The 18,683-nt window shown below is 44.8% G+C and overlaps 1 protein-coding gene across 3 annotated transcripts in view; it reads right to left on the bottom strand.

The window, feature by feature from the left end:
* Positions 1–18,683, bottom strand: part of PIGN (phosphatidylinositol glycan anchor biosynthesis class N) — a 478,983-nt gene that overhangs the window by 282,147 nt on the left and 178,153 nt on the right. For all 3 annotated transcript variants that reach the window (XM_075314844.1, XM_075314846.1, XM_075314845.1), the window contains exons 11-12: positions 16,507–16,599; positions 14,137–14,192 (exon numbers count right to left, since the gene is read on the bottom strand). In XM_075314844.1, coding sequence (XP_075170959.1) covers positions 14,137–14,192; positions 16,507–16,599 — 149 coding nt within the window. The remainder of the gene's footprint in view (positions 1–14,136; positions 14,193–16,506; positions 16,600–18,683) is intronic.

The following is an 18,683-nucleotide window of genomic DNA, read 5'->3' as shown; positions in this document are numbered from 1 at the left end:
TGGATCCCGTGTCTTCTGCTGCGCAGCCGACCGTGCTACCTCACATATGGTGGAGAATGCGGGCATGACAGCCGGTGAGGTGTAGCATCCATCCCTGGTGACCCAGCTGCGCATGTCCTGGATTCGAGCAGCTATACTACAGCCCAAACCCGGCGACGCCATGGAGGACATACTAAAGCATTTGGCTCAGGCTAATGCACAGCAGCAACAAGCTAATGCACAGCAACAACAGACCAATGCACACCTGCTCCAATCCTTGCAAGTGCAGGAAAGAAAACTCCAAGAACAGATGGATCAGGCCAATGCACGTCAGCAGCAATCCTTGCAAGTGCAGGACAAAAGGCACCAAGAACAGATGGAGCAGGCCAATGCACGTCAGCAGCAAGCCTTGCAATTGCAGGAAAAAAGGCACCAAGAACAGATGGTTCTCCTGGCCAAGTCGATCCGTGCCGGACCGGCAGCAACAACCCCGGGACCGGGTGACGACGGCAGCGTCCGGAAAGCGGTGAGACAAGCGTTGCAAAAGATGACCCCGGGTGATGATGTGGAAGCGTTCCTGGCGGTGTTTGAGCGGGTGGCCGAGCGGGAAAAGCTGCCGACCCCGCAGTGGGCTGAGGTATTGTCACCCTATCTGACGGGGGAACCCCAAAAAGCGTACCTGGACCTCTGTGCCGAGGACGCCATTGACTATGTGACCCTGAAAGCCGAAATACTTGCTCGGTTGGGGGTGAATACCTATGTACGGGCTCAGCGGGTCAATCAGTGGTTCTATGAGGAAGCCAAACCCGTACGCTCCCAGGCCTATGACTTGTTGCATCTTGTAAAAAAGTGGTTGCAGCCTGACACTCTGAGCCCGGCGCAAATGGTGGAAAGGGTAGTAGTGGATCGTTTTGTGCGCACTTTACCCGTCACCGTTCAACGGTGGGTCGGACAGGGTGACCCGAGTACCCTGGACCAATTAGTGTCCCTGGTAGAGCGGCATGTGGCTACGCAGGACTTGATACGGGACACTGAGACTTTGCGTACCGCCCGTCGGTCCGGCCCCTCCAAGCCTAGGGCCAAGGACCCACCGCTGACAACGGTACAGGAGTCCCCTACCGTCCCGTCTGAGGCCGCGGCCGCCATTCCTGAGGTCCGGAAGGTTCTGTACCCTAAACGACAACCCGTCAAGGGGGTTTCCGTCCCCATTAGATGTTGGCGGTGCCAGCGGGTGGGACATATGGAAGCCCAGTGTCCACTCACCACGGAGCCCATGGATTGTGGGGTTACCCGGCGGGGTTCAATGTATGCTCAGGTGGTGTGTACCGCTGACCTGGTCTCCCCAGAGACGGAGCCCCACTTGTGCCAAATACAGGTGAATGGATGTCCGGTTACAGGATTGTTGGATTCCGGAAGCTTAGTGACCCTTGTGCGATCCACCTTGAGAGCTAAAGTAAAGGCCACAGGACGCACCGTGGGGGTGGTTTGCATACATGGGGACCGCCGCGACTATCCCACGGGGATTGTCACCATCACAGCACCTTGCGGTCAGGTGCAACATGAGGTGGGACTTCTTAACACTCTTCCTTATGACGTGATCCTAGGAAGGGATCTGCCCTATTTTTGGACTTTATGGAGGGGGCCCCCTAAGTCCCCTCAGATATTGGTCGGTCCGGGACCTGAGCCCTACAATCCTGAATCCGGGACACCTGCCGTAGGGGTCACCATGATAGGGACAGAGTGTGAACCCGATAGGTCGCCCCTAGAGGTATTGGCAGGAGAGGCTGAGACGGTCGAGCCCATCCCGGAGTTGGAGGCGTCCCCGGATACGTTTGGGACAGCCCAACTCCAGGACCCGACGTTAATACATGCCCGGAGTCGGGTGACAGTAGTTGACGGGGTGGCACAGCTGCCCAGTGCCCAGGTAAGGTACCCCCATTTCGCTCTTAAGCAGGATTTACTCTACCGGGTAGATGAAATACGGGGCGTAGGGGTAGAACAGTTGGTGGTGCCCCAGCCGCATCGCCGGCGGGTCCTCGACTTGGCTCATAAACACCTGATGAGTGGCCACCTAGGGGTCAAGAAAACGCAGGAGCGAATATTGCAAAGGTTCTATTGGCCCGGGGTCTTTGGGGAGGTAAAACGGTTCTGCGAAACCTGCCCGGAGTGTCAGCTTACTGCACCCCTGACCCATTTTCGCAGTCCGTTGGTACCGTTACCCATTATAGAAGTCCCTTTTGAACGGATAGGGATGGATCTGGTGGGGCCCCTCGTAAAGTCTGCTCGAGGGCACCAACACATCCTAGTGATCGTTGACTATGCCACCCGGTATCCCGAGGCGATACCTCTCAGACATACTGCAGCAAAGCTTATAGCTCGGGAGTTGTTTGCTGTGTTCTGCCGGGTGGGGTTGCCCAAGGAGATCCTTACGGATCAGGGGACCCCATTCATGTCTAAAGTGACCAAAGAGCTGTGCCGGCTACTCCAGATCAAGCAGTTGCGTACGTCTGTGTATCATCCTCAAACGGACGGTTTAGTCGAGCGTTTCAATAAAACCCTGAAAACCATGCTAAGAAGGGTGATTTCAAAAGACGGGAAAGACTGGGATATTGATGCTTCCCTATTTGATGTTTGCCATACGAGAGGTGCCACAGGCATCCACGGGGTTTTCGCCTTTTGAATTGTTATACGGGCGACATCCCCGGGGATTGTTGGACCTGGCAAAAGAAACATGGGAACAAGAGCCCACCCCCCATAAAAGTGTGATCGAACACATTTTAGGTATGCAGAACCGCATAAGCGCGGTCATGCCAATTGTGAAGGAGCATTTACAGGAGGCTCAGGCCGCGCAAAGCGGCCGCTACAATAGACAAGCCACCGTGCGGACCTTTAAACCCGGGGATCGGGTGTTGGTATTAATCCCCACGGCGGAGAGTAAATTCCTGGCTCAGTGGCAAGGCCCCTACGAGATAAAGGAAAGAGTCGGGGTGGTTAACTATAAAGTATTGCAGCCCGGTAGGCGGAAACCTGAACAAATATACCATGTCAACCTATTAAAACCGTGGCAGGAACGGGAAAGCCTGATGGCTGTTTTTTCCCCACCTCCCTCCTCTTCGGGTCGTTCACATCCGGCTCCCGCGACCTCCGGAGAGGACGAACCGGAAGTAAGGATTGGAGAAGCCCTCACCAAGCAACAGAGGCGAGAGGCCAGACGGTTGGTTCAGCAGAACCCCGATGTCTTCTCCGAGCTGCCTGGTAGGACAAGTCTGATACGACACGATATTGTCACCGAGCCCCACCTGAAGGTACGCCTGAAGTCATACCGGGTACCGGAGGCTCGACGACAAGCCATATCGGAGGAAGTAAAGACAATGTTACGCCTGGGGGTCATCGAAAAATCCCGGAGTGAATGGGCTAGTCCGATTGTCCTAATACCAAAACCCGATGGCTCCTTAAGGTTCTGCAATGACTTTAGGAGATTGAACGAAATATCCAAGTTCGATCTCTACCCCATGCCCCGGGTGGATGAGCTGATTGATAGGCTGGGACAGGCGCAATATTTTACCACGCTCGACCTGACCAAGGGGTACTGGCAGGTGCCACTAACGGAGTCCGCCAAGGAGAAAACCGCTTTTGTTACGCCGGAGGGTCTCTTCCACTATGTTGTCTTGCCTTTTGGGTTACATGGCGCTCCGGCCACGTTCCAGAGGTTGATGGACTTAGTGCTGGAATCCCACCAGGCGTATGCATCAGCGTACCTGGATGACATCATTGTTTACAGCTCCGATTGGCAGACCCACTTGGAACAGGTACAAGCGGTGGTGGACGCACTTCGAACAGCCGGATTGACAGCCAATCCCAAGAAATGTGCATTGGGACTCACGGAAGCCCGCTACTTGGGCTACGTGATAGGCCAAGGAGTGATTAAGCCCCAAATTAACAAGGTTGAGGCGATCCAGAAGTGGCCTAGACCCCTGACCACGAAGCAGGTTAGGGCCTTCCTGGGTATCGTGGGGTACTACAGGAGGTTTGTAAAAGATTTTGCGGGACTATCAGCCCCCTTGACGGACCTTCTCAAAGGCAAGAAGTCCGTCATGGTGCGCTGGACTCCGCAGGCCGAGGACTCCTTCCGGGCCCTGAAGGAGGTTCTGTGCGGACAGCCCGTTCTGGTCAACCCTGATTTCCGGAAGGAGTTCATTGTACAGACTGACGCCTCGGAGGTCGGCCTGGGGGCAGTGCTGTCTCAGGTGGTTCAGGGGGAGGAACACCCCGTCACCTTCTTAAGTAGGAAGCTCACCCCTCCCGAGCGGAATTATAGCGTAGTGGAGAAGGAGTGCCTGGCGATCAAGTGGGCCTTGGAGTCCCTACGCTATTACCTGCTGGGACGGCAGTTTCGCTTGGTGACGGATCACTCTCCATTGGTCTGGATGAGGTCCGCCAAGGAACGGAATGCCCGGGTTACCCGGTGGTTCCTTTCTCTGCAGAACTTCCGGTTTACGGTTGAACACCGGGCCGGTAGGTTGCAGGGCAACGCCGATGCCTTGTCCCGCGGCCCGTGTTTGATGGCTGGAGTTCAGCCCCGCACGCTTGAACTGAGGGGGGGGGTATGTGAGACTGTGACCGGGGTTATCTATGACGGCCGGTATGTCTCGCCCAGGTTGTGCTCACTCCATGATAGAAAGTAAATCCACTATAGGGTTAATGCTGTTTCCCTACAGGCTTAAGGAAGGGTTAAAAGGAAACAGGAACGAGGGCAGGTGTGCCGGGTGTGAGGGAGTGAATAGAACTCCCTGTGTTTTCTGCTGGAGAGGCACATGTATTGTGTTATGGACTTTTGTTTGGACATTAAAAACCGTGTGCTGTGAACCTTGATGCCTGGATCCCGTGTCTTCTGCTGCGCAGCCGACCGTGCTACCTCACAATACACTGCTCTGCTGCCCAAGGAATATACACACACACACAGGTCTGCTGACCATAGAGTATATTATATATATATATATATATATATATATATATACACAGCTCTGCTGTCCACACAGCTCTGCTGCCCAAAGAGTTTATATACACACAGCTCTGCTGCACACACAGCTCTGCTGCACACACAGCTCTGCTGCACACACAGCTCTGCTGCACACACAGCTCTGCTGCACACACAGCTCTGCTGCCCAAAGAATATTTATACACACAGCTCTGCTGCACACACAGCTCTGCTGCCCATAGAGTATATATACACATAGCTATACTGCCCACACAGCTCTGCTGCCCAAGGAATATATATACACACAGGTCTGCTGCACACACAGCTCTGCTGCCCATAGAGTATATATACACATAGCTATACTTCCCACACAGCTCTGCTGCCCAAGGAATATATATACACACAGGTCTGCTGCTCACACAGCTCTGCTGCACAGAGTATATACACGCACAGCTCTGCTGCCCAAAGAGTATATATACACACAGCTCTAATTCCCAAACAGCTCTGCTGCCCAAGGAGTATATATACACACACAGCTCTGCTGCCCAAAAAGGATATATACACACAACTCTGCTGCACACACAGCTCTGCTGCCCAAAGAGTATATATACACATAGCTCTACTGCCCACACAACTTTGCTGCCTAAAGAATATATATATACACACAGGTCTGCTGCCCACACAGCACTTCTGCCCATAGAGTATATATACACACAACTTTGCAGCACATACAGCTCTGTTGCCCATAGAGTATATATACACACAGCTCTGCTGCCCACACAGCTCTGCTGCCTATAGAGTATATATACACACACATCTCTGCTTCACACACAGCTCTGTTGCCAAAGAGTATATATACACACAGCTTTACTACACACATCCACTTATTTCTGCTGCCCAAAGAGTATATGTACACACAGCTCTACTGCCCACACATCTCTGCTGCCCAAAGAGTATATATACACACACAGTTCTGCTGCCCAATGAGTATATATACACACAGCTCTGCTGCCCAAAGAGTATATATACACACAGCTCTGCTCCCCTCACAGCTCTGCTGCCCAAAGAGTATATATACATACGGCTCTACTGCACACATACACATGTCTCTGCTGGCCAACGAGTATACATACACACAGCTCTGCTCCTCACACAGCTCTGCTGCCCAAAGAGTACATATAAACACAGCTCTGCTGCACACATACACACATCTCTGCTACCCAAAGAGTATATATACACACAGCTCTACTGTACACATACACACATCTCTGCTACATCCATACACACAGCTCTGCTGCACAGATATACACAGCTCTGCTGTACACAGACACACAGCTTTTCTGCACACATACACACAGCTTTGCTGCACACAGCACTGCTACACACATACACACAACTCTGCTGCGCACACATATACACTGTTTTAGTTATCTGCTTTTTATACAAGGGTTGTAGCTTATGGTGGGGGCAGCTGAAATATGTGCACACATGGCTCTGGGGGGCCACACACAGAGCTCAGTGGGACAGAACATACGGCTCTGAGGGTTCAGCACATACAACTTTGGGGGGGAATAGCCCATAAAGCTCACTGGGGCACATAAATCTCGGAGGGGGGAGGGCACATACAGCTCAGGAGGGGTGAGGGTGGAACATAATGTTCAGGTCACGGTGGAGAGGGGGCCCATAAAGCGCCAGAAGATAGCGCTGTGTTGGGGAACGCTGGTTGGTGCTGCGGCTCCTCTTCATCTGTGGGACTGGAGCATATTGTACAATAGCTCCGCCCACAGATGAACTTCAAACTAGGAGCACACAGTGAACGCTGTGGACTGCGTGCCAATGTGGATTAAAAGGGATGGCTGACGCACTTTCCTGCCGAGCACTGCGGTCTCTGGACTCGGCCCAGGGGCCGCAAAACTGACGACTGACGAAGGCGAGTGGGCCACCACGGCTGTCCAGGGCCCCGACACTTGTTAATAAAATGGCGGCCACACAGATGGTTCTGGGGGCTCGAGCCCCACAAGCCCCACCTATAATCTGGCCCTGTACATATTCACTGCTTCCCCCGCCCACCAACAAATCCGGCGTCTCTGATTGGTTACAGTCAGACCACACCACCCTGTGTGACAACATGTCTGATTGCTTGGAATTGTACACGCTGTCTGCGTATCTATACTAGTGTGAAAATAAATGTAAATAAAAATTGGCATATGGTCCTCCATATTCTGATACCCAGTACAGATAAAGCAGACGGCTACAGGCTGCAACCCTTAGCCATGTGCTTATCTTGGCTATGTATTAAAGTAAGAGGAACCCTATGAGGCTTTTAATCTAAACAAATAATTTTAAAAAACGGTAAGCAGTCCCCCACAAATTTTAATACCCAGCCATAATAAAGCAGACAGATGGGGGCCGGCATTCTCAGGCACGGGAGGCTTATGCTTATTGGCCCCCAGCCTAAAAATAAATTAGCAGCCTCCAGGCAGCCTGGGATTGCCGCATCCATTAGATGTGACAATCCCGGAACTTTACCCAGCTCATCCCGATTGCCTTCGGTAAGTATAATGCTCCTGCTTATTATTTTCTTTCTTTTTCCTTCCTTTTTTTAATTATCCGGGTGATTGGATCCACATAGTTACCTGGACTTCCCTGAGAACTCCAGCCCAAGTTTGGTGCATGGTTACTAGGTCTCTTTCGTGGATCCAGACTTTTGCAGTCTGGGTTCGCCCATCACTCATTATGAGAAGATAATATAGTAAAAATAAATGAAGAAACAAAGCATGATCTTCAAATGTAAACCCTTTGCATCATATTTGATATTGCAGTGTCAAGTGAGTGGATAGTTATTCGTTTAACACCTCCACTGCAAACTCATCAGCATGGTATGTAGCTAATTTTTCAACAAAATGAGAATAGTTGCAGATACAATGATTGGGATTGTGCACAATTTGATCATTTTAAGGATGACAATACTTAAAATTCATTCAAAAAAAAGAGGAAAAAGAACCCAAGAGATTGATTTAATTTTATGACTTACTTGTGTTCATTTTCTGAAATCATTAGAACATTTGCAAGTATGCTAAAATATTATTTAAACCTAGATTTACCTTATCTTCATGACAAAAATCAATTTATGAATAATCTCAGTCATCATAAGACACTTGCTAAAGATATACCAACAATGTGAGAAAAGACAAAGCCTAACTTAACCCTACAATGCGTATAGGGGGCCATTTAGGCTCTGATGCTTATTTTTTTTGCTATTATTTGCAAAATTACTTTAGTTAGAATTTTAAAACTCTAGGTATTCCTCAAGTATGTTGTTGTTGTTGGTAATATCCAGTTGTTCATATAATTTTTTTTTATAGGCATTTTGGTGTAACAATGCTTTTTTGGGGAAAACCACATCTGTACAGAACAGGGGCCTTTTAGGCCCTGCTATTTTTAGCATGTACTAAGCAGTGTTTGTGTCTCAAGTTACTTTATTTGTACTTAGGGATGCTTGTGGGGGGGCCAGAGGTGGATCATGCTATCTGAGGATGTCATATGATTTTGGGAGGGAGTGATAAGGCCATGACATTAGCTCAGGTTCTTCTGAACACAGTAATGAGCTGTGTAGAGAGTACTGAGGACAGAGTACACTGTGAGCTAATTGCTGAAGGACCTGTGATAAAATGATGTTGGGAAGAGGTCTGACTCATTTTCAGTCTCTTTGTTTCCATAAGAAGCTTGCAAAGGGTAGAGCTTGTGAGCCCCAAAAATCTAGAGAATTGTACGCCACCTAAAAGAAAGCATAAAAGGTAAGAGCTGCTGAGGGTGAGAGGAGGAAGGGGGCACTTTACCCTTACAGTGTGTCACACACAAGCAAATAGTGGACAACCCTGATTGTGTTCATTGTTTTTTCCTTTACATTGCTAACATCTAGTCAGCAATGCCAGTCTTCCTCCAAGCGTCTGACTCATCCAAGTATGGAATAAAAATATTCTGGATGTGTGATTCTGCAATTATTATGGCATTAATGGGCTTATCTACTGTGGCAAAGAAGTTGATGCACCAGTACAGAAAGATCTAGGGTCTGAGAGTGTGAAAACACTTGCTGTACCAATATACAATTCAGGTAGAAACATTACCATGGACAATTATTTTACCAATGTTGCACTGGGCAATTTTCTGCTTGAAAAAGCTGTTACACTTGTTGGTACTATGAAGCCAAACAGATGAGAAATTCATAAAGCAACCAAACACAATCCACAGCGAAGACTTTACGAGAGTGTCTTTGGTGTCAACAACAAAGCGACACTGGTATCTTACAAAGCGAAGAAAAAAAAATCCGTTATATTACTCAGTACCATGCATCATGATTGCAGTATTGACAGCAATGACAGGAAAACCAGAAATCATCCTGCATTACAATAAACCTAAAGGAGGTGTAGACAAAATGGATATTTCATCCATTTTGGTGGGAAAATATTCATGCAAAAGGCAAACAAGACGTTGGCCTGTAGCAATTTTTTCAAATATGATTGTTATAGCATTCCTTCATTATTTATACAGAAACTCATCCAGAATGCCATTCAAGGAGGAAGGACAGGAGACGCCTATTCTTGAAGGACCTTTGCCATGAACTTACAATGCCTCAAATGATAGAGCAAAGCAACATGAAATGCTTGCCAAAGCAAACTAAAGAAGCAATGAAACGGTGTGGCATATAGTTTCAGGATATTCCAGGGCCAGGAGAAAGAAAACAAAAGCGTTGTTTCATTTGTCCAAGAAAGTTAAAGATAGTGTACCACTTGAGGGGAAAGTGTCTGTAAAGAACATTCTTAAGAAAAGATAACGTGAAAATTGTTTGGAAGACCAATAAAATTGAAAAGAAAACGTTCGAAAAGAAATGTAGCTGCAGCTAGTTTACTCTAGATTTATATACCTTTGTGTGTTTTTCATATCTTTATTTAAAAAGACCCAATTACGTAAAAATGTAGATTTGTGACGTCACGCATGCTAGGGTTAACATTATTCTTATAAAAAGTATTGTGCTCTAGACTGTCAGGATACCATAATAGTAGGCTCATTCTATAGGGTATGAACACATAAAGGTTAGTGCTGTTTTAAAAGGAATAAAGGGATATTTAAAGAGGTTTCAGAAAACCTTTTCCCATAAGTTCCCTTAGTAGTAAAAAAACCAAAATGGGCTGTACTTACCCTGGCCAGGTTCAGGGACGAATTTCAGTGGCTGCTCCCGATGTCTGCTTTTTCCTGCAGCTCTGACACTGCGTTGACAGCACTGTAGACAACTGAAGTCAGCAGCACTACAGACGTAGATGTCATGGAACACTCAGCCAATCAGTTAGCTCAGTGCCAACCACATTGGCAGAGCTGCTCAACTCAGTTGTCTCCACCGCTGTTCTCGGTGTCACGGCAAAGCTGCGATCTGAGGCTCAGCACTGGAACTGGGAAGAGTAATTAAAACACTTTTTCACTACTAAGAAAACTTGAAAGAAAAAACTATGTTTGTCATGTAATCTGAGAGCAGCATGATGTAGGGGCTGAGAGCCTGATTGCAGTGATGTGTCACTTACTAGGCTGTGTGTTGCTGTTTCAATACAATCAGGACTTTATCACTACAAGACTAGGTGTCTTGTGTCTCTGAGTTAACTACTCTATGTAGCCCTGCCTCCACCACTGATTAGTAGGTGTTAATGTACAGTGTACACAGATATCTGCCAATCAGTGCTGTGGATGAGGTTATACAAGGCTCAGCATTCACAGCATTGCTAGATCTTCAGCAGAGAAAACAAAGCAGCCCAGCAAGTGACATATCGCTGGCATCGGTTTCTCAGCCACTACATCATGCTGCTTACAGATTGCATAGGAAAAGCCTGGTGACAATTTCCCTTTAAAGTGAATCTGTTATGTGCAATACGCACCCAGAACGACGAGCAGTTCTTGGTGCATATTGCTATTCACTGCCTAACTGTCCCTATATGTAGTAGCATAGATAAAAAGATCATTAGAAAAAGTATTTCTAAAGATCTATTATGATATGCTAATGAGCGCAGGGATTAGTCATAAGGGCTTTAGTTTCTGCGCTCATTCTGCCCTCTTAACATGGCTGCATGCTCACAGGGGCATGCCAACATGCTAGTCAATGCAGCATCACCAGCGGTGACATGCGTACCTGTGTCCACTGAGACCACTGATCTGACTGTCCAGCACTTCCGGTCAAGCGCGCTATGAAGCCGAGTGCACGCGCCCCGGCTTCAAAGAGGTCTAGTGCTCATGACCAAAAGTGCCAGGATTTCTGATTAGTTGTCACAACGAACACAGGTACGCACGTCACCACAAGTGATGCTGCACTAAATAGCCCCTGTGGGTGTGCTAACATGCTAAGAGTGCGGAATGAGCTAAGGAACTAATGCCCTTGCGACTAGTCCCTGTGCTCATTAGCATATGATAAAAGATTTTTAGAAATACTCTTTCTAAAGATCTCTTTATGTATGCTACTAGATACAGGGATGGTTAGGCAGGGATTAGCAATATGCACCCAGAATATTGCTCCTGACAGGTTCCCTTTAACGCGACCAATCCATGTGCTATAAATACTGTGAATATAGGTCACATTTCTGCTTTTGTCAGGCTGGCAGACACTTTATGATTATTTAGCTTTCTTTGAAAGTTGAGTGATAACCAATGTGAAACCTGTTACAGCTCCCATGAGGATTGTCGCACGGCTGTATAGCTAGGCAGCATTTCCTTTTACAAATCTGGAAAACTGGATGACAGAGTATATTCCCTGTTGTCCAGGTATCCCGGAAATGCCTTCAGTCTTGGAAAGCAAAACAATTTCTTAAATGAGGACAGTGAGCTTGTATCTATAAAAAAAACACATTCCTCCAAACTCCCTGACAGTCATTGATACAGATGGATTTATCCTTCTTTTCTGCTGCTGAAACTATTTTGACCTTCTTGGAAATTAATCCTAAACTTTTTCTTTTACAAAAGAAATCACATATTTTATAGAAACTTTTGCAAAAACTAAAGTAAATAAGAAAAGCTGCAAATTGCACAAAAATTGAAACCATTTTTGTGAAAAGTTGAAAAAGTGGGTGTCGAATACCAGAAGGGGGCAAGGGAAGTTAGGTTTAGTCACGGTCAGTGGTGTCTGGGAGTGGTTAGTCCCTTCTTCCCGTGAGGACACATGCACACTTGGCAGAACTGGGCAGTCATTTGCTTGTTTATAGCAAAGTCGTCAGGAACAGTTGTTGGAAGAACAAAAAGTATGGCCAGCCTTAAGGGCTAATCCAATCTCAGAGATAGTATTAAAGAAGCACTCCAGTTAAGTTTTTTTATTTATTAAATGTGTGCAAATATGTATGTAACGTAGCATGTGTTAATATACTCAGCATAAAGAAAAGGAATAGGGTCGGCACTACTAGGCAGTATAACACACAGTTCCGTGCACCACACAAAGAGACTAAATGAATGAATACCAAACAGAGATTGGGTTTAAAGGGCACTGGTACCTAATAAATACATATATAAATGCCTGCATAACTGTATTAAACATTTTTTATTAGAAAACAAAAATAATAATAGACCTAAAAACAAGGTGTGTACAGTCAAACCCAGCAAACAACTAAACCTCAATCTATACCCATAATCAGCGTAGGGTCATAAATTCAAACACAATTTGCCCAAAGGGCAACTAGAGGTACCCTAAACTAAAGATTAATAAAACTTAACTTTTAATCCTAACAAATTAACACAGATCAACCTAAAATGAGTAGCAGGTAGAGCAATCAAACATATACTAAATCACGTATCCGGCCGTGGACCAGACACTATAAGTGAATTGTCAGAGTGGTATTGCCCTACCCTGCTAAATAAAAGCTAACTAATAGCCTCCCCAACATGTTTCACCATGTCTGGCTTCATCAGGGGGCTAAGGCTTTTTCCTTCGTTAATCAGCTTTAGAACTCCAAAGTGTTTTAGTGACCTAGATTTGTAGTTCTAATGATGATCCATGCAGGGAAAAGAGACTTCCAGTTTCTACACAGCACTTCGAAGGCTTCAGCTAGTAAGTTTTGAAACATGTGATGTCATAGACCTAATGAAAAATAGAAGAATTAACTGGATAGAAGGGCAAAATGAATAATTGTAAGTACACAGTGCTATATAATATGATTGCTATATATTAAATTAAAATTTGGATGGGAGTTCTCCTTTAATAAATAAAAAAGCTTAAAAGGGAAAGATTTATTTCCATTAACGCCATGACCACTAGAGGAAGGGCTACATAAATAGCCAATAGCAGCCGTGTTTACGCTTTTTCTGTAACTCCTACTGGACTTACGGAAAGTGTAATGTAAAAATTAGCTTAAAGCAGTTGTCCAAGTTTTTAGGCTAGAAAGAAAGAGATCACACTATATAAGCACTCCAGTGATTTTTTTTTTCCTTAACTGAATTCCTGATCTGATTGTCAAACTCTGCCATGTTTTATATATGTTGTATTTATTTCCCTGTATCCCACATTCCTTTCATTCCTTTATGCTTTACTATAAATCATATGATGCATCAGCAGAGCATCACATGAGCACATAGGTTCAGTAACAACTCTGCTGGGAAGACCCTATTCTTACCTTTTCTTCTATATATTCCTAAATAATCCAGAAGTATACAATCTCACAACTGTGAACAGAAGCAGTCTAATCATCATCAGTAACTGTGAATTTTACAATAACTATAATTGCCATTAAATTCCTTGCCATTCTAGTGGTTCTGTCAGTTCTCTTTAATTATCTAGAAGCACTCAAATGACTGCTGCAACAAAAATGCAGTCCTCAGCAGCCATGAGTAGATTATGCTGCCATCACCAATAAGTGATTGGCTGCAGTGGTCATTGAAGGAAACCTGTTCTTCAGTCTTCAGAATTATAGTAGACCAGCTAAAAAAGACTGGCGGGACCACCAAATTAGTGGAGAATTTACAGGGCAAGTATAACTTGTATTATTTTAATTACATTCCCCGTTTTCTGGGCACTTTTTAAAAATCTTGAGCATTGACTACAATAAAATATATGTTTCAGAAATCAGAACAATTAAACTAATGGTACACTTGTACATGTGTTGGATCAAATGTATCAATATAACATTCATGAAAAACACGAAAACAATATTACCTACCTAAAAGGTGAAAACAGGAATGACAATGTGGTTTGCTTTTTCTGCACCATTTTGACCTTAAAAAAAAAATATGACTACTTTACTTAGATATAAAATATATATTTTAGAGGCACAACCTGACATGAAACTTACATTACATATAGTAAGTCATAAAAACTAGTAAAGCGTAGAATATAATGGTATTGCCCATGGAAATAAATCAGATGCTTGCGTTTATTTTTATGTACAGTACATTGCTATAACTTATGGTAGGTCTTTTTTCATACATGAAAAAAAATAACACAAAACACTTGATAGAACCCTGTAAATGAAATTACAATCCACAAAAATAAAGCCCCTACAAATATGAGATTAAATTTCCCAAAACCTGCCAATTTCCATAAGTATGATCAACCAGGGGATATGTATGGGGGTATTCTGACTCTGATCTGCCAATTATGTCAGGGAAAATAAGAATTCTGCATTCTACATTTCCAATCTTGGGCTGCGTGACCACGCTGCGTTTTTGCTGTTTTTTTTCTAGCAGATTTTAATCAATACTGCAAGGAAAAATGCTTACCAGCAAAATGTATGAGACTCCTGCCTTGCTGTGCACATGTTGCAGATTTTTTTCTTTGCATATTTTGATGGTGAAAAATTCTGCAGCATGTTAGTTCTTTCTGTGTTTTTACGTGCATCTGGTAGAATCCATTGCAATGCTTGACTACTGCAGTGGATTATATCTGTCAGTATTGCATTGGCAGCACTGACACTTCGCCTCACACACCATGCATCCGGCATGCATCCGGCATGGTCTGTGAGGTGATCCGCAGCTCAGTAACCCGGGGTCTTCATGGTGATGACCCACGGTGGCCATGGCAGCGATAGGTTCCCTGCGATCAAATTACAGAAAGGCGATCGCCAGGGATAGGTAAGCAATTCCTCTCTCTGTCTGCTGAATCCTGCGATCACGATTGATCGCAGCATTTAGAGGGTGAAACTGCAGGAAGCGGCGCGGCCACCGCTCCTGGCAGTGAGAGCCGGGTCTCAGCTGTAACATCAGCTACAGACCCAGCGGCAATCGAGGGGGTACAGTATGGGAAACCCTGCAATCAGCATGACCCAAAAAGTCAGGGAAAAAAATTGCGGAATTGAGATAAAAAAACGTACATTTTTTCTACTGCGATTTTCCTGCCAAAACATGCAGTTTTTCATGCAGAAAATCTGCACACAAATCTGGGCACCGCATGCAGTTTTTTAAAATGATTTATTTTGATTTATATGCTCTTACTTTTATTTTGATACACAGCCAATATAAGCACACATCTGGGGGCTCCAGCCTGGAGTCATATGCTTTATCTGTGCTGGGTTTAATAATATGCCAATTTTTTTTTATTTTTTTTTACCACGATGGTGACCCATAAACAGGGTGTGTGATCGGAAGGCTGGGGGCCTGTCTGACTGTAACCTAACCTATCACAGGCGCCAGGACTGCCAGAGGGTGGGGGAAGCAGTGAATATGGATGAGCAATAATGATTGGCCCCGGAAGAAAAGTGAGCAGCCCGAAAGCAGTTGCAGCTGCGTCGGAGACTCGATTAATTTAACACACTTTTTTTAATTTTATTTTTCCTTTAGTTTTTTTTTTATATCCAGAGTTGCTGGACCCTGATCATTAGCCGGAGTTCCCTGAGAACTTCAGGACCGGCACCCGAATACTTGCAGTCCGGGTCCACCCATCACTATCAGTGACATAAATTCTAATGTGGCCAATGGAGCTCATACATCACTGACTTGATTTATCATGAGCTCAAAGGGCTCATTACATGACAGAAACACTAGCTCCTGAGATAAAACAAAACAGGCAAGGAAATATATTCATATACAAAAATAGCACAAAGTCCCTTCTCTGTTTCTAGTATATTTACCTATGTATCCATAAACTGCGGCACACCTACAGGGATGGACAAAGCAAATTGCAAAGTACATTGCAGGAGCACATTTATAAGATTATCTCAGCGCAGAAACAATTGAAAAACAATCAATTGTGGAGTTGATTAATATTCCAAGATGTATTGATAATCATGCTCTTTGTTCGTTGGACAACTCCTTTGAGTGTTTTCTTGACAAAATTTTAGTCAACTGTTTTCTTAACAATTTTTCTGTCTCAAATTAACAATTATTTCAATGTGTGAATTCATTATTATTTAATATAATGCTATTATTTTTCATACTTTGCACCAAATGCAACTCATGAGTGACATAGCTGCACTTGAAGAAAAGGCTTTATATATGATGAATATGTGGTGTGCTTTTCGGAGGAAGAATATTCTAGCGGCATTTGTTAGGATTAACACCTTCTTCTTGGTAGCCATGTAAGAATATTTGCTTACCTTGAACTGCTCCAGAATCTGCAGAGCATTAGTAACCATACTCTCCGCTTTAAAGAGATTGCTGCTGTTAATATACTCCACAGGCAAAATTCCCTGCAAGCAATAACACATGAGAACAATGTGAGGGCAGTTCACTTCATTAATCACGCTGCTTAGACAGTAAAACAACCAGCAAGATTTTACAGTGGAATCAAACAAGAAATAAAAAGGTTTAAAACATCAAATCGAAGCATATGCCCTTCATATAAAACAACATCTTTTACTAAAGAACTTAAGGGGAAACTATACTTTCAAGTTACTCTGAGCTGGTGGGAGAAGAGTAGCTGTTAGGCCTAAGACACACGGCATGAAAATCGGACTGAGTGGAGTGCGATAAAACATCACATTCCATTTGGACCAATATTAGCCTATGTGCCAGCACCCAGGAGCGATTATTTTCTCGGCCCCAATCGGACTGAGAAAACAATCACAGCATTCTGCGACTGTAATGCGAGACTCTTTCTCTCGCACCCATTCAAGTCTATGGGGCGAGAGGAAGATCGCACTGTACTCGCCGTACACCGGTGTACTGCGAGTGCAGGGCGAGAATGGCAATAGCCGCCTACGGAGGAGAGAGGGAGATAAATCCCTCCCCTCCTCCATGCCGGACCACCCCTCCTCAATACCGGCCTGTCCTCCGCAGATGAGGTCCGATCGCATGATCGGATCTCAGTCGCAGTGACACTCGAATGACACTCGACTTCTACTGTGCTGCCAGCGTGACCCGAGAGTAATGCGAGGATCGCATTACTCCCCGTGTGGCCCCGGCCTTATGATGACACCCAGAAACTAAACAATATGAGGGATTCCTGCTTTTTTGTAGCATAACAGACAGAAGCAGCAATAGTAGCATGAGGGGGAATATAGAGCAGTAATGAGAAGTGTAGCTGTGAATCCGGATTAGAGGTGAGATAAATTACTTACTAGAGAGGATGAGTTACTTTCCCTGTGTTAGTGCCCCTCTCTGCTCCTCTCTCCTACGTACTCTTCCCTTCTCTATAGATTCAATATGCTGTTCAATCTGACAGCTCACTGTGTTGGTAAACCGTTTTGCATTGAACAACACAAGGTAAAGAATTTTCAAAGTGAATGAGGAGTTCAGGAGGCATGGGGGAGGAGAATTGGCTTAAATTGTATTTTTCGGACTGAAAGACACATCAGACTATAAGTCGCGAATAGGTTATAAAAGAGGAAAAAATTGAAGCAAAAAATGTGATCAGGACGCACTGTTATGGGGGGATATTATATATATTATATTCTAAATACCTCCATTTATGTATAAGGTAGAATTTATTTTGTTTTTTCCCAGTGTGCGGCTGGAATTTTTTCTCATATTTATACACCATCCAGATACGCACCTATTCACATTGTAAAGGTGCTGCCAGTACGGTTTGAAGTCCGGTTAGTACCAGCGTGGGAAACCAGCAAGGGAACCCCCGTTTCATTGTTTTTTTCTATTGTATAATGCATATAACAGGGAGTGGTGCTCTGTTTGCTGGATTTGCACTCCAGCCCTTGGCGGCTTCATTAGCCTCCGTTTTGTTCACCAGCTGATCTTGTAGGTTTTTAAAACCCAGAGAAGATGCAGTGTAGTGTAGGACCCAGCAAAGGAGGTTGCCGGGAAGGGGCGCTGGGCTGGTATTACAATGGCCATTTATGTATAAGGTAGAATTTATTTTGGTTTTTCACAGTGTGCGGCTGGAATTTTTTTCTTATATATACTGTATATATATATATATATATATATATATATATATATATATATATATATATATATATATACACACACACACATACAGTATATATATATAATATTATATATATGTATTTTATTGTGTTTCTCTGTCTTGTTTATTTACTGTTATTTACAGGTTTGTTTGATGCAGGTATCTTAGACGCCTGTGCCATCACAAACCTAGGGCTTAGTTGCAGCTGTGCGCTGCTATTAACTTTTCATTACCCCGATTGTCACCGCATCACGCCACCGGGAAGAGCCGGTATCGCACCGGGATTGTCACATCTAATAGATGCGGCAATACCAGCGCCCAGCCAGTGTTATCATGGCTAGGGATGAAAATTGGGGGGACCGCACGTCGTTTTTTTTTTATTATTTATCTAAATAAAAGCCGCATGCGGTT

Source organism: Anomaloglossus baeobatrachus, chromosome 6, assembly GCF_048569485.1.
Source record: "Anomaloglossus baeobatrachus isolate aAnoBae1 chromosome 6, aAnoBae1.hap1, whole genome shotgun sequence".
Lineage (NCBI taxonomy): Eukaryota > Metazoa > Chordata > Amphibia > Anura > Aromobatidae > Anomaloglossus > Anomaloglossus baeobatrachus.
The sequence above is the reverse complement of the archived record's forward strand: the minus strand, read 5'-3'. Positions and strand labels throughout refer to the sequence as shown.